We start from the raw sequence: 13,715 nt of genomic DNA, 5'->3' as shown, positions 1-13,715 counted from the left end.
CAAAATATATTTGCAAGGCATTATTGGTCTAGTATTCCATAGTTCATTACATTTTCCAAAACAATTTTAATTATGTTAATTTAAAAAAGGAAAGAAAAAAAGCCCTGTAAGGAAACATCTGTCATACAGGAGTTTTAATTATTTTTCCATTGTATTGAGTAAGAAAAAGGAAGAAATGAGTGAACATTAGTGAAATTTTGTCATGTCTTTCTATCTTATATAGAATAGATTTTAGTTTCTCACCTGTCCTATATGGGAAAAGATTGTTTCATCCTTCTGTGCTAGCAGATTCAGTGTCTGATAAAGTAATTTGGTAATTGTATGGTATTACCTTACTTCATATATAGTGACATATACAGAATGCTTATATGAAGATGTGTTTGAACTGGATGAGTTCAGAACTATCAGACTGCTTTAGGTGGATGCAACTGTGCATAAGCCATTGTATATTTTTTCTAATATTTACTTCTGTTTTTTTCTGTATATATGATACTTTTAAGTAAAAAATAGCCTAGATAATTTATAAGAAAATACTAAAAAGAAAAGCCCCAATTTTACATTATTAGTTTCTCAGTTATTTAGACATTAAAATTATTATGCCTGAGATAGGAAGAAAAAGCCGAAGTGATCAGTATCTTGAGTGAATTTTCTGCTCATAAAAATGTTAGATTTTATGCCAATACATCTTAACCCAATGGGAAATGAGTGTCCTCTGTTACCATGAAAAGTGCCCCCTTCTCAGTGAAATTAAGCTAAATTTTAGGCAAGTCAGTAAGATTCTGAGAAACTAGATTACAGACCCTGGCTAGTGAGACATGCAGAAGTATTTCCTCTCTGGTATCTGAAATTGATACAGCTTGTCCACAGTAAGTCTCTAAAAAAATTTTTTTTAAGTTGTTGAGGTGGGGGAGGGGAAATTGTTTTGTTTGCATTTTGTTGTTTGTTTTTTTTTAATATATATTTTTAATATTGTTTGTTGGGGGGTAGTTGTTTGTTTTGGGGTTTGCTGTTTGTTTTGGAATTTTTGAACATAATTCCATGTTTTAACAGAGCTGCTGCTAGTGAAGTTAAGACACAGACTAAACACAATGTATAATTTAAAGGTCTGTGACTTATGACTGGTTCTGTGTCTTGAAATTTTAAAATGTATTGCCTGTATACATACAGGTGCATAATTATGTGCCTGCAAGTAGGTGGAGAGATGCATGCACATGTGTTGAGCAGTTTTAGCCACAATGAGTTACTTCTCTTTTAATGACGCAGTATCTATTCATGATAAATTCATATATTATAAATACTGACTCAATGAATCTAAAATTCAGGCTTTTTACCAATAAGTGAAATTGCTAGATTAGTTCTTAGAGTTTTCAGTAAACTATTGGCTGATGTCAGAATAACTTGTATCTTATTTCATATATAATACAAGCCATTTTTAACTTGGCAAAAATAAGCGTTATGAATTACAAGTTCTTCTTTTACACTAACTTTAACATGGTTCCTTCTGTCTTAGCTATTACCTAAGAACTTTGTCACCCCAAAGTATTACATCGTAGATTGAAGAGACTTAGCATTTTGAGTTTGAGAATTGATGTGTAATAACAAATTTTATCTTCATTAAGGACTTTGAAGATACTTCTGTTGGTTTTCTAACTATTCCTACCAAAGAGCAAAGGTAGTTTTCTTCCCATGAATGACGATACCTGTAGTTAAAGCCTTGCAGTGCCGTGCATGTGTATATGCATCTCTCATTTCCCTATCCTCGTTTCTTTTTCCTGTACTGCTTTACCAGCACTCACCTCAGAGAAGTGAGCTAAGAAAGGAAATACCTTCTAGCTACAGTTTCAATGAAGACGGACAGTAGGTAAACCCTTTTCTGACTGCTTAAGTTTCAGCACTTTCTGTCTTCAAAAGAGGCATGGGTGTACATGGAGGATGAATCAGGCTTAGCATTTCTTCTTACTAGTGTAAGTCACTGGCCAAACTTTCTGGTCTCTCTATCAACCTTTTCAGCACTAGAAGATTTCTAAACAAGTCTGTCTGGTTCCCTTTGAGCTTTCTCCACTGCATCTTTCCACATCTCTTAATTCTAAGGATTAATCAGTAGATATTAGGTAGTTTTCTTCTCCAGGCAAGTCTGATAGATATTTAATTGACTAATATTTGCATCTTTTATATCTATATAACATAGGTAATCTCCTCGTAGATGTCAGCCATCTCCTGTTTCCTATGTAAAATTCAACAGTAACCAACTGATTCCTGTGCCCTTTTACTTCCCAGAAACTGCTGTAAGCATCTCATCTCCCTTTTCTCTCTTTTATTACTTGGAGTGTCACACCAGCTCTTCCAGACCATATTCTAACCCAGAGGAACAGAACACAGGTTTCATAAGGGGATCAGGAGCCTAAGATGTTTCAGCTTTATAATTAGAATCATAGAATCATAGAATAGTTAGCGTTGGAAAGGACCTTAAGATCATCTAGTTCCAAACCCACTGCCATGGGCAGGGACACATCACACTAAACCATGTCACCCAAGGCTGTGTCCAAGGTGGCCTTGAACACCGCCAGGGATAGAGCATTCACAGCTTCCTTGGGAAACCCATTCCAGTGCCTCACCACCCTTACAGTAAAGAATTTCCTCCTTATATCCAATCTAAACTTCCCCTGTTTATGTTTTAACCCATTACCCCTTGTCCCTAATGAAGAGTCCCTCCCCAGCATCCTTATAAGCCCTCTTGCTGTAAGGCTGCTATGAGGTCTCCACACAGCCTTCTCTTCTCCAGGCAGAACAGCCCCAGTTTTCCCAGCCTGTCTTCATAAGGGAGGTGCTCCAGGCACCTGATCATCCTTGTAGCCTTCCTCTGGACTTGTTCCAACAGTTCCATGTCCTTTTTATGTTGAGGACACCAGAACTGCACACAATACTCCAGTTGAGGTCTCATGAGAGTAGAGTAGAGGGGCAGGATCACCTCCTTCAACCTGCTGGTCACGCTTCTTTTGACACAGCCCAGGATATGGTTGGCTTTCTGGGCTGTGAGCCCACACTGAAGCCGTCTCATGTTCATTTTCTCATCGACCAGCACCCCCAAGTCCTTCTCCACAGGGCTACTCAGAATCTCTTCTCTGCCCAGCCTGGAGCTGTGCCTGGGATTGCTCCGACACAGGTGTAGGACCTTACACTTGTCATGGTTAAACTTCATAAGGTTGGCATCTGCCCACCTCACAAGTGTGTCAAGGTCCCTCTGGATGGCATTCCTTCCCTCCAACTTATCAACTGAACCACACAGCTTGATGTCATTGGCAAACTTGCTGAGGGTGCACTGAATCCCACTGTCCATGTCAGCAACAAAGATATTAAATAAGACCAGTCCCAACACCAATCCTTGAGGGACACCACTTGTTACTGATCTCTAGTAAGAGACATTGACCACAACTCTTTGTGTGCAGCCATCCACCCAGTTCTTTATCCACCAAGTGGTCCACCTATCAAATTGATGTCTCTCCAATTTAGAGACAAGGATGTCGTGTGGGACAGTGTCAAATGCTTTGCACAAATCCAGGTAGATGACATCAACTGCTCTACCCCGTCCATCAGTTCTGTAGCCCCGTCATAGAAGGCCACCAAATTGTTCAGGCAGGATTTCCCCTTAGTGAAGCCATGCTGGCTGTCACCAAGCACCTTATTGTTTTTCATGTGCCTTAGCATGCCTTCCAGGAGAATCTGCTCCAAGATTTTGCCAGGCACAGAGGTGAGACTGACTGGTCTGTAATTCCCCCTGTCATCCATTTTCCCCTTCTTGAAAATGGGGGTTATATTTCCCTTTTACCTGTCATCGGGAACTTCACCTGACTGCCATGATTTTTCAAATATGATGGCCAGTGGCTTAGCAACTTCATTTGCCAGCTCCTTCAGGACCTGCAGATGGATTTCATCAGGTCGAATGGACTTCTGTACGTTCAGGTTCTTAAGATGGTCTCCTACAGTGGGCGCAAGTTCTTCATTCTCACAGTCCCTGCATCTGCCTTCCAAGACTTGCGTAGTGTGGTTAAAGCATTTGAAGACTGAGGCAAAGAAGTCATTGAGAGTCACAGCCTTCTCCCAGTCCTGTGTAACCAGTTCTCCTGATAACTTCTTTGGAGGGCCCATGTTTTCCCTCATCTGTCTTTTATTTGCAGTGTACCTGTAGGATCCCTTCCTGTTACCTTTAATATCCCTAGCCAAGTTTAAGTCTAACTGGGCCTTAGCTTTCCTAACCTGGTCCCTAGCTTCCTAGACAACATCTCTGTATTCTTTCCAGGCCACCTGTCCTTGCTTCCACCTTTTGTAAGCCTCTTTTTTCCTTTGAAATTTCCTTAGCAGCTTCTTATCCATCCAAGGAGGTCTCCTGGCCCTCCTGCCGCACTTCCTTCTAGTTGGCATGCAACACTCCTGAGCTTGTAGCAGGTGATCCTTGAATAGCAGCCGACAGTCTTGGGGCCCCCCTGTCCTCTAGGGCGGTATCCCATGGAACCTTACTCAGCAGCTTCCTGAAGATGCGGAAGATTAGCATACGAAGATTTAAATTTCACCTCTAAATTAATAGCATGTCCATTGAACAATGGAAAAGGCTGCATAATGTGTTCTTATCACATCATCCTCTTCAGAAACTATTGCATCTTCTTTGTAAGCTAATAGAATTTTCCTTCCAGATGTTTTACAGGTAGCAGTTGTTATAGAAGCCTGTCCAGGAAGCCCATGGAATCAGAGATGGCCATTGCAGAGTTGTGCATTATGTGAAAAGGGGATGTGTGATTTTACAGCTAATTTGATTTTAAAGAAAGGAGTTTGCATTGTTTAGCCTTCTGTGGTCCCTGCCAACCAGAATCATTCTTTGTTTCTAGGAAATGTTTACCTTTTGAAGCATAGACACAAGGTTCAGAATTTCATCCTTGAAAATCAACAGTAAAACTTTCACATATAAAACTTCCAATTAGTATTTTCATTGGAGCCAGTTTAATTTCAGATCTTTACTAGATAGTTAACTCTCATGAGCCTTTAACTTCTGTTCATTAATCACGGTCCCAGACATTGTATTCAAAATTTGCAAAACTGTATATCTGAACTCAGATTTGTAAATTCACATTATTCTTTTGAAAATTACTACTTTTACTTCAGAAATGCTGATCAACAAAAATAAAAAAGATGAAATATTCATAATTTTTAAATCAAAAGTTTTATTTTGAAGTGCTTAAATAGAACCTGGTAAGAATACAGATCTGAAAATTCAGGCCCTAATGGAGGTGTTGGGCTTTTTTAAATACTGGATAAGAATTTTTCAGACTGTAAAGGCTTGGGTACACTTCATAGAATCATGGAATAGTTTGGGTTGGACAGGACCTTAAATTTCCAACCCTTCTAATTCCAACCCCCATCATTGGCAGGGACACCTTCCACTAGACTTGGCTGTTCAAAACCCTGTCCACCCTGGCCTTGAACAGTGCCAGGGATGGGACATGCACAGCTTCACTGGACAACCTGTTCCTGTATCTCAGTACCTCATAGTACTCACAGTAAAGATATCAGATATCTAATCCTAATATCTAATCTAAATCTACCCTCTTTCAATTTGTAAGATGTTACCCCTCATCCTATCACTACACTCCCTGATAAAAAATATCCTTCGCCATCTTCTATATGGGTCCCATTTAGGTACTGGAAGGCTGCTATAAGGTGTCCCCAGACCCTTCTGTTCCCCAAGCTTAAAGTCCACAACCCTCTCAGCCTATCTTTAGGGGGAATGTGCTCCAGCCGTCTGAGCATCTTCATGGGCCTACTCTGGACCAGCTCAAGCAGGTCTTTCTTATACTAGGGACCTGGAAGCTGGATGCAGTACTCTAGGTGGGGTCTCATGGGAGCGGAATAGAGGAGGAGAATCACTTCCTGACTTCCTAGACATAGCTCTTTTTATGCAGCCCTGCATACAGTTGGCTTTCTGGGCTGTGAGTACTCACTTCCGGGTCATATTCAGGTTTGTATCCACCAATACCCCCAATTCCTTCCTTCCTTAAGAAACCTTCGTTGATTTCTTAAAATGCCTCTCACTTCTGATGATCATTTTTTCTTTTTATCATCCATTTAAGACAACAGTCTGATGAACCTTACTAAACTATAGAATATGAGAAAATAACTCTACCTTTTTATTTGAGATAATCAGAAGTAGTTTTGTAGATCATCTAGTAGTTTTGTCTCTTCATCTAGTCAAAGATCTTTTCATAAACTTTTCTCACTTTGACTATAGGTGGAAGATCGCACCAGTTACCATTCTGCAGTGAGTAGTAAGATATGCAGTTGTGTTTACAAGTTGTGAGAACAAAACAACAAAAAAAATTGTCATTATTTGCTAGAGAGACAGTTCTATACCTGCCATGGCAGAAGTTTAGCATTCCATAAATATATGTATGCTCTATCTTGTCCCTCATGTGCTCTTAATTCTGGTGCCAGATATCTGTTTTAATTTTCTGTTACATTTCATCAGTGTTGGATGTAATCTCAATATATATATGTGAAACCGTGTTTTATGAACACAGTTAACTCTGTAGCTGACCGTTAACTCTTCATTGTATGTACTTCAAAAGTGGAATGCAAACAGAAGATTTTGCTGGGGGATGAACACCAGCAATTTTTAGCAGAAGGAAAATCCTGAAGTTATCTCACACATTGTTACGGCTTTGTAGTTTTGGTGGTATTTTTCCAAATCCCAAAGTAGTCCAGAATCAAAAGGTTACATTTTTTTCCTTTTTTTTTTTTTTTTTGACATGATGCTTAGACCCTATCTTACGTGTTTTGATGAGTGTGTCTGTTTACTTACTTGAGTTTTCTCGTATTTCTCTGTAACAGAACCAGATCTTGTATAGTAGTTCTATGTTACTGTCATAAGTTTTGAGGAAAGAGAAGGTCTTGATTCTTCATTGTCCATTTTATAGTAGTCTTCATCCTAAATCATTCCCTCCATCCAAAGTTGCTCTGATGATCCAAATGGCACCTGCTGGTTTGCTTTAAGCTCCTTACCCCTTCTTGTCCCCAGACAGAACACAAGATAATCTTTTTTTTTTTACATGATACTTCCCACACTTCTTTTCTTTTTTCAAAGGCAAGTCCCCAGAGTTCATGAATGCAGATAAATTACCTCTATAAACACCTATAAGTAAGCATTCCACCTATTTATTCTAGCTTTCTTAGTCTTTTTGTGTTGCCCTATGCTCTGTATAGTATTTTAATCAAAAGCAAAACCAAATGCAAAGAGGATGAAATATCAGAATGCATTTTATTTATTCTTTATAGAAATTAAAATATAGCAAGTAAAATTTGATCACTGAAGTCATCAAAGTAGCATTTTTACAATCCAGGTTGTGAATAAATTACTAATCCTTGATTATGTATTTTTCCAAATTTTATTTTTGAAATGTGTGATGTGTTTATACAGTCATCCCCAAGATTAGGATCATTTACTGATTAAAGGAGTTTACAGCAGATGAAGAGAAGATTTAATATGTTTAGCAAAGCAAGTGGTCTGTTTAGAAAGGCTCATCTCTGATACTGTTGGAAGTCCAGTAAATCAGTCTTTTATAATTTGTTCAGCACAGTGGGGCCTTGCAGTGCTCTCTGTTCCTCATTTTAGCTGTAGAAGGTATTCAATTATTTAATACAATTCAAAGAAGATACCAACTTTTCTTAAAGTGCATTAAAATCTTGGCTTAAGCAAATTAGTTTTGTCATCACATTAATTTCAGTGATTTAAAGCACCAATATTAATATATACAAGACCGAAACTCAGTATTAGCTTAGTATTAATAGTAATTTAATGTGGGTATTGTCATTATGAAGATTTCCTTTGTTTGGCAAGCACTGTAGTGAGAATCTAGAAATTGGTAAGCTGTAAATGCAGTTTCATCTTCACGTTTAAATGGTGTTCTTTATATGCTTTCATGTCGCTACTCCTGTTTTCAAATGGTATTTCATTTTATGCCTTTTCTTTCTACTATTCTATATATAAATGGACTAATAGGTACTGAGAAATGTTAACTCTCTCAGTACAACATTTATTACCTAAGATGTAATTATGGAAATATTTTAGTACATATATATGGGGAGTGACATTTGTCATTTATACATAGATCTGCATTAAGCAATTCAAGAAGTCATTAAAATAGAGGTCAGAGACCTTTTGCAACACTGTCCAGATGGAGTATATGTATTCTGTGCTGCCGTCATAGAGCTGTATCTTCACTCTGTTACTCAAAAATATGAAGCATGGAAGTGTGATGCTTTGACCGTCTTTCTGCACATTGTAGTATGTTGTGCAGCGAGGGAACAGTCTGTCACAGTACAATCAATTCTTGTTGGCAACACAAGGAAGAAATATTTTCTTAGACTTTCAGAAAATACTAGAACTTAAATGTGGCTCAAACAGATTTTTATTTCTAAAATTAATCTCCTTTTTTGTTACTTAAAATCTGTTTCCTCAAACATCTGGTTTAGAAGATTAAGTTAAAACAAGCAGTGCTCTCTTACTTGCAGATATAATCTCCCATTCACTGTCCTAATAGGAAAGCAATAAGAAAGGAAATAATATAATAGAAGACACCAATTTCATCACTGCTTGGAATATGCTATTCAAAATATAGCTTACCCACTCTCCCCTGTGAGTCTCAGAAGTGGTTTGTAGTAGAAATTTTGACAGGTTTTTTTTTTTTTTTATAACCTTGTCATCAGTCAACTGGCAATTTCAGGAAAGCTTCAGTTATAGTCTGTATGTTTCAGTCTCAAGATCTGTATTGTAAATTCATCTTATGATTTCTAGTAACTTTATACATCTCATTCCCAGAAGCCTAATGACTACTAAATTCAAATGCTTGCCTAATGCAAAACACTTGCCAAATTTAAAAACAGAATTATTCTTTGCAGCTTAATAAATCAGAATTATTGAGCTCTATCCAACTTTAAGAAGTAATTTTGCCTAAAATTTCCTGCAGTGTAATTGAGAGTATATTAATAAATTACATATCAGGCAGTGGACATCCAGTACAAAATACAAATGTTGTATTCCTGTGTTTCTTTGTTTTATTTTTGAGAAATTACTTTGTGTTACTTTAATATTCAAGAAATAAATAGGTGTGTGTCTGTAACTATGCAGAAGCATGAAAAAGGATTAATTTTTACAGATTGTCTGGTTTTATATATTTATTCTTTTATATATATGTATAGACATATATTAAAAACCGAAAGCAGTTATGTAAGTAAACAAATAAGAGAGATTGAACCTCAAAATAAACAACCTGATATACAAAGGAAAAAAAACACGAAAAGCACAAACCAAAAGACCTTATTGCTCTTTTTAGTATTTTTTCAATGGTATGTATATTCGGAAAAAATGTGTATGACCGTACTTGATTCTACTTTGTTAATACAGTTGATTTGCTTTTAAATGTGTTTATCCTTTTTTTCCACTGTATTTTAAACAAGCTTTTGCAAAAATCGAATAGTGCAGTACTTCTACTTAATAGCTGTTATAGTTCAACAGTCACCTGAAATTATTATCATCGGTCCTTTTTCATTGCAGCCATACGTATCTGTACTTTAGGAAGATTGATACGAGTTGAAAATTGTGATGCTTCCAGTTTCTTGAATTACTTGTGGTATCAGTGATTAGGTCTTTGTTCACTGTTGAAGAGTTCTATGTATTTTCTTATAAATGCACTAGTTAGATTTAGTAAAACCTGTGAAGAACAAACTATTTTTCCTCTTATTAATTAACTTAGCATACCAAACCAAGAATACCAAACAATACAGAACACAGTATGCAGTGGTGTTGATCACATGAACTATCAGATGTCTGAGGTATTTTAGTCAAAGCGTATTTTTAGAGATTTGCTAGAGAACTATAATTTTTTCTTTGGTTGGGTTTTTTTTTGTTCAGGTGAAAAGTTAAATATATAGCCATAATAAATGAAACCTATCAGAATAAGTTGCAGTTTTCCATTCTGTTTGGTTGCAGATTCCCTCCTTCCACCTGTTAGTTTAAGCTTAAATGGTAGAAATCAGTTCATTGCAATTTCAGACTTTGGTAAGAGAGGTAATGCATTGTCCCGTTGAAATCAGAAGTATAATTCTATAATTGAATAGTGCTATCGTGGAATCTGACAACTTTTTCTAACTAATTCTAGACCATTCCAAATGAACCTATGTTCTGCACAGGAAGACATGGATGAGTCTTTTTAAATTGTCTTGATTTTTCATAATGGATAGCATCTGCTGACAAATAAAATTTTGCCAAGCTAAATTTTTTTTATAATACCCTATAAATGGTAGTATTTTTTATTTAAGCCTATTGAAAGAGTCTCAGTTAATGCTTAAGCTGTATATATTCTGGTTTTGTTTTTATTGTTTTATAACTGAGTTACAAGTTGGAAACACAAAATAGGATCCGTTTATTAAGATTTTTTTTCCTGTTTTGGCTGCTTGTTTATGTACAAACTATGAAAAAAAACGGATCTTCATATTGCTTAACATACAGCTAAAGTATTTGTGTGTGCATATGTACAAGCCCGTATTTTGCTAATCACAAATTTATGCATTCACAGTGTCCCAACGTTCTCATATGCATTAAGAGTTTTAGTGCAAAAGTATGTATACCTATTTTATGAGGGACTATCAATGATTGTAAGTAACAGAATTGCTGAAAGTGTGAAATTTTGCTTCATTTATTTCTAAATAGTGTTGGTTAGTAATTATATTACCATATGATAAATCACATTGTATAGCATTTTAACATCTTTTTTCTTAAAGTAGTGTAATTTTGGATATTTTATAACAATTTATAAAATTTTATTTATGTCAAAAAACTTGCTTTGAATAAGTATTGTATGTTATGTTTCAAAAATTGGAGTTTTATGTTTTCACAACATTTATAAAAAGAGTTATTCTGTCAAGATCTAATACTTTAAGAGAAATGTGTACATAAAGTTTTTAAACAGAGCAGTGCTTTTTGATATGTTCAAGAACTAATGTTAAGCGTATGTATATTATTTAGAAAAGTTGATCAATAAATATGACTCTTAATTCTTTTTTGTGTTTATTTTGAACACAGCCCTGATGATAAATTATTAACCTTTGCTCAACTAAATGAACAGTTTTAATGCTAAACATGAATATATTATAGTAATTTATTGTGAAGGTGTGAGTTGCATGTTCATCCATCATGAGATTGATGTTTACATTTTTTCACCTGTTTCTTGATTAAAAATATTTTAGCAGTTAGTATATTGCTAAAAACTCCATAGCTTCAGTGTAATTTTTGTAAGATATGGAGCACAGTTTGCTGGCTATAGTCTGTGCTATACAATGGTGCGTTATAAGGTGCCATAGTAAATGTTTCTAACTTGTTTCAGACATTGGCCCTCTTTGTTTGTAGACTGATAACTGTTTCTAGTGCACTCATTGAACTTGCTGGAATTTTAGTTTACTATAGACTTCATTTTCCCCAAGAGGAGGAGAGAGGAAAGAATTCCTCATGTGGTCAGCATATTTTTGAGTGTTTATGTGAGTACACCATCTTGATTTCAAGTCATGAATTTGTTTTTACATGCACAAGCATGCATATTTACATGCATTATTTATCCAGTTGACTTTAAATTCCATTAAGTTCCAATGAGTAGGAGAAAGATTTTGTCTTAGGCATTTTTTATTTATTTTAATTTTCTAGTTATGTTACTTTTGTTGGTTTATTTATTTTTTTAACTGTTCAGTCTAAGGCTTGTAAAGGTTGATTTGCTCCTGAACTGCTTTGTTCCCAGACATTGCCATCTTCCCCAACTACCACCAAGTCCTCTCCATCTGATCCCATGACCACCTCCAGAGCCAATCAGGTACAGTATCATCCTACCATCTACACCATACTTTTCACGGGTGACAGCTTGCAGACTGGAGAAAAGGATATGGTGGGTTAAGGATTTATTCGTTCATTCACATATATACACCCATAACCATAGATATCTAACTCTTGTTAGAAATTGGTAAATTAAATGGAAACTTTTTTGTTCTTTTGATTTGTTTCGTTGTCTTTTTCAAATCTCTGATGAAAGCAAAATACCATGAAAAATAGTGGGTTTTTTTTTGTTTGATTTGATTAATAAATAGCAAGGATACACTCTGGTGTGTTTGTAGACAGTAACTCTTGGTATATGTATGTTTATGTATATATGCACACACGTATTTACTTCCTGGATCATTTAGAAATTGTAATGGAATTATCCCTAAAATCAGGATAATTTACCTTGATATCATCAAGATAGAAATGGCAGACTGACCTCTTTTGTTTATTTAGTTTAAGAATTTTGAAACATACTTATGGACAGTAGTATAGGGACATTCTTTAACTAGCGTATGTAAAAAAAAAAAATCTTTAAAAACATGCTAAACACATCTAAGTAAATTGAATTCATGTCTTATTTTTAAATGCATAAGCTAAAAGCATATATGCTTTTAGCAGTATTTTAATTACACTCATTTATTTCTCTTTTAACTGGAAAAAAATATATCCAGTTCATTATGTCCACAAATGATCATAGTATGTATCTTTTTGCCTTCCCTATGAAAGTTGTTAAAGTTACTTCAGACCAAGCTTATTAGTACTGATTCATGCTTTATAAATACCTAATTCATTTTTTAATGTACCGTTAATGTTCTTTGTGTTCAAATAATATGTGCTAACAGTTTTTAACACACAATCTGTTTATTTAAGTTAGCTCAATGCTTCTATCAATCTTGCACAAATTATATCAAATACCAGAGAAGTTTTCTTCACAGAAAGCTGATTTCCCCTGGAAGTTAACACTGTTATTAATTACTGATCCTCTGATGTTTTGTGAACTGCTTAGAGCTTGCTGGCTGTATGAAGAAACAATTCAACATACAACAGAATGCAAGCATATTAGAGCAATATATCTTTGATCAACACATTACTATCTGTTGAAAGGGACATCTATTACAGAAAGTAATGAAATTTTAGAAACAATTTTAGAAATTGTACACATAGAGCTGCTACTAAGAAAAATATAAATTGCAATATCCCTCACTTCAATTTGAAAGCCTTCTACCTCAGCCTGCTTCCATTCCAGCAACAGTTATTTGGCTTCATCATCATTAAATGACGAAGATAAAATCTTTGCCAAGAGCTAGGATATTTTATGAACATTCTGCTAAGACTTTATTCTCTCTCTCTTACTTTTAGTATTTTGTTTATTTTAATTAGAAGGTACTGAAAATGTTTAGTGCACAGGTCTTTTTTTTAAAGTATTTTCAGTGTTCTGTGTTGTCTTTCCCACTGTTTGTGGGTGTTTTGTTTTGTTTTTTAATTATGAGTGTACCCTGATGATCATTATTTGGAGAAAAAGAAAAAGGTGCTTTTATTTGCAGGAAATACTGTTTGATCATGCTGTTCAGTTAGCATCAGAGAAGTACCTACTTTTCATCTGTTCTATGGATTTTAAATTATCAAAATTACCGTGTCACATATACACTTTAAATGACTTTTTAATAGATAAGAAAACTTATTTTTGTAGAAAGTTGTTTGGTGAGGATTAACTAAGTATACTAAAATAAAGAATATACACTAATACTGAAAATACTTCTTTTATTAGAAAGTCATTCTGTGAGAATATTAGCAAGTGATATGGCTG

General features: G+C 35.3%; 1 protein-coding gene across 4 annotated transcripts in view; it reads left to right on the top strand.

Annotated features, from left to right (window-relative positions):
- NOVA1 (NOVA alternative splicing regulator 1) overlaps positions 1-13,715 on the top strand; it is a 148,466-nt gene that overhangs the window by 108,090 nt on the left and 26,661 nt on the right. For 3 of the 4 annotated variants that reach the window (XM_061463440.1, XM_061463438.1, XM_061463441.1), the window contains one exon: positions 11,832-11,903. The exons of the other annotated variant lie outside the window; for it this stretch is intronic. In XM_061463440.1, the coding sequence (XP_061319424.1) occupies positions 11,832-11,903 (72 nt within the window). The remainder of the gene's footprint in view (positions 1-11,831; positions 11,904-13,715) is intronic. 4 annotated transcript variants of the gene reach the window in all.

This window comes from Pezoporus flaviventris, unplaced genomic scaffold, assembly GCF_033815535.1.
Source record: "Pezoporus flaviventris isolate CSIRO_AGI_PZ_B2104156 unplaced genomic scaffold, CSIRO_AGI_Pfla_v1 ptg000036l, whole genome shotgun sequence".
Taxonomy (NCBI): Eukaryota; Metazoa; Chordata; class Aves; order Psittaciformes; family Psittacidae; genus Pezoporus; species Pezoporus flaviventris.
Note: the sequence above shows the minus strand (reverse complement) of the source record. Positions and strands in the feature narration are given on the sequence as shown.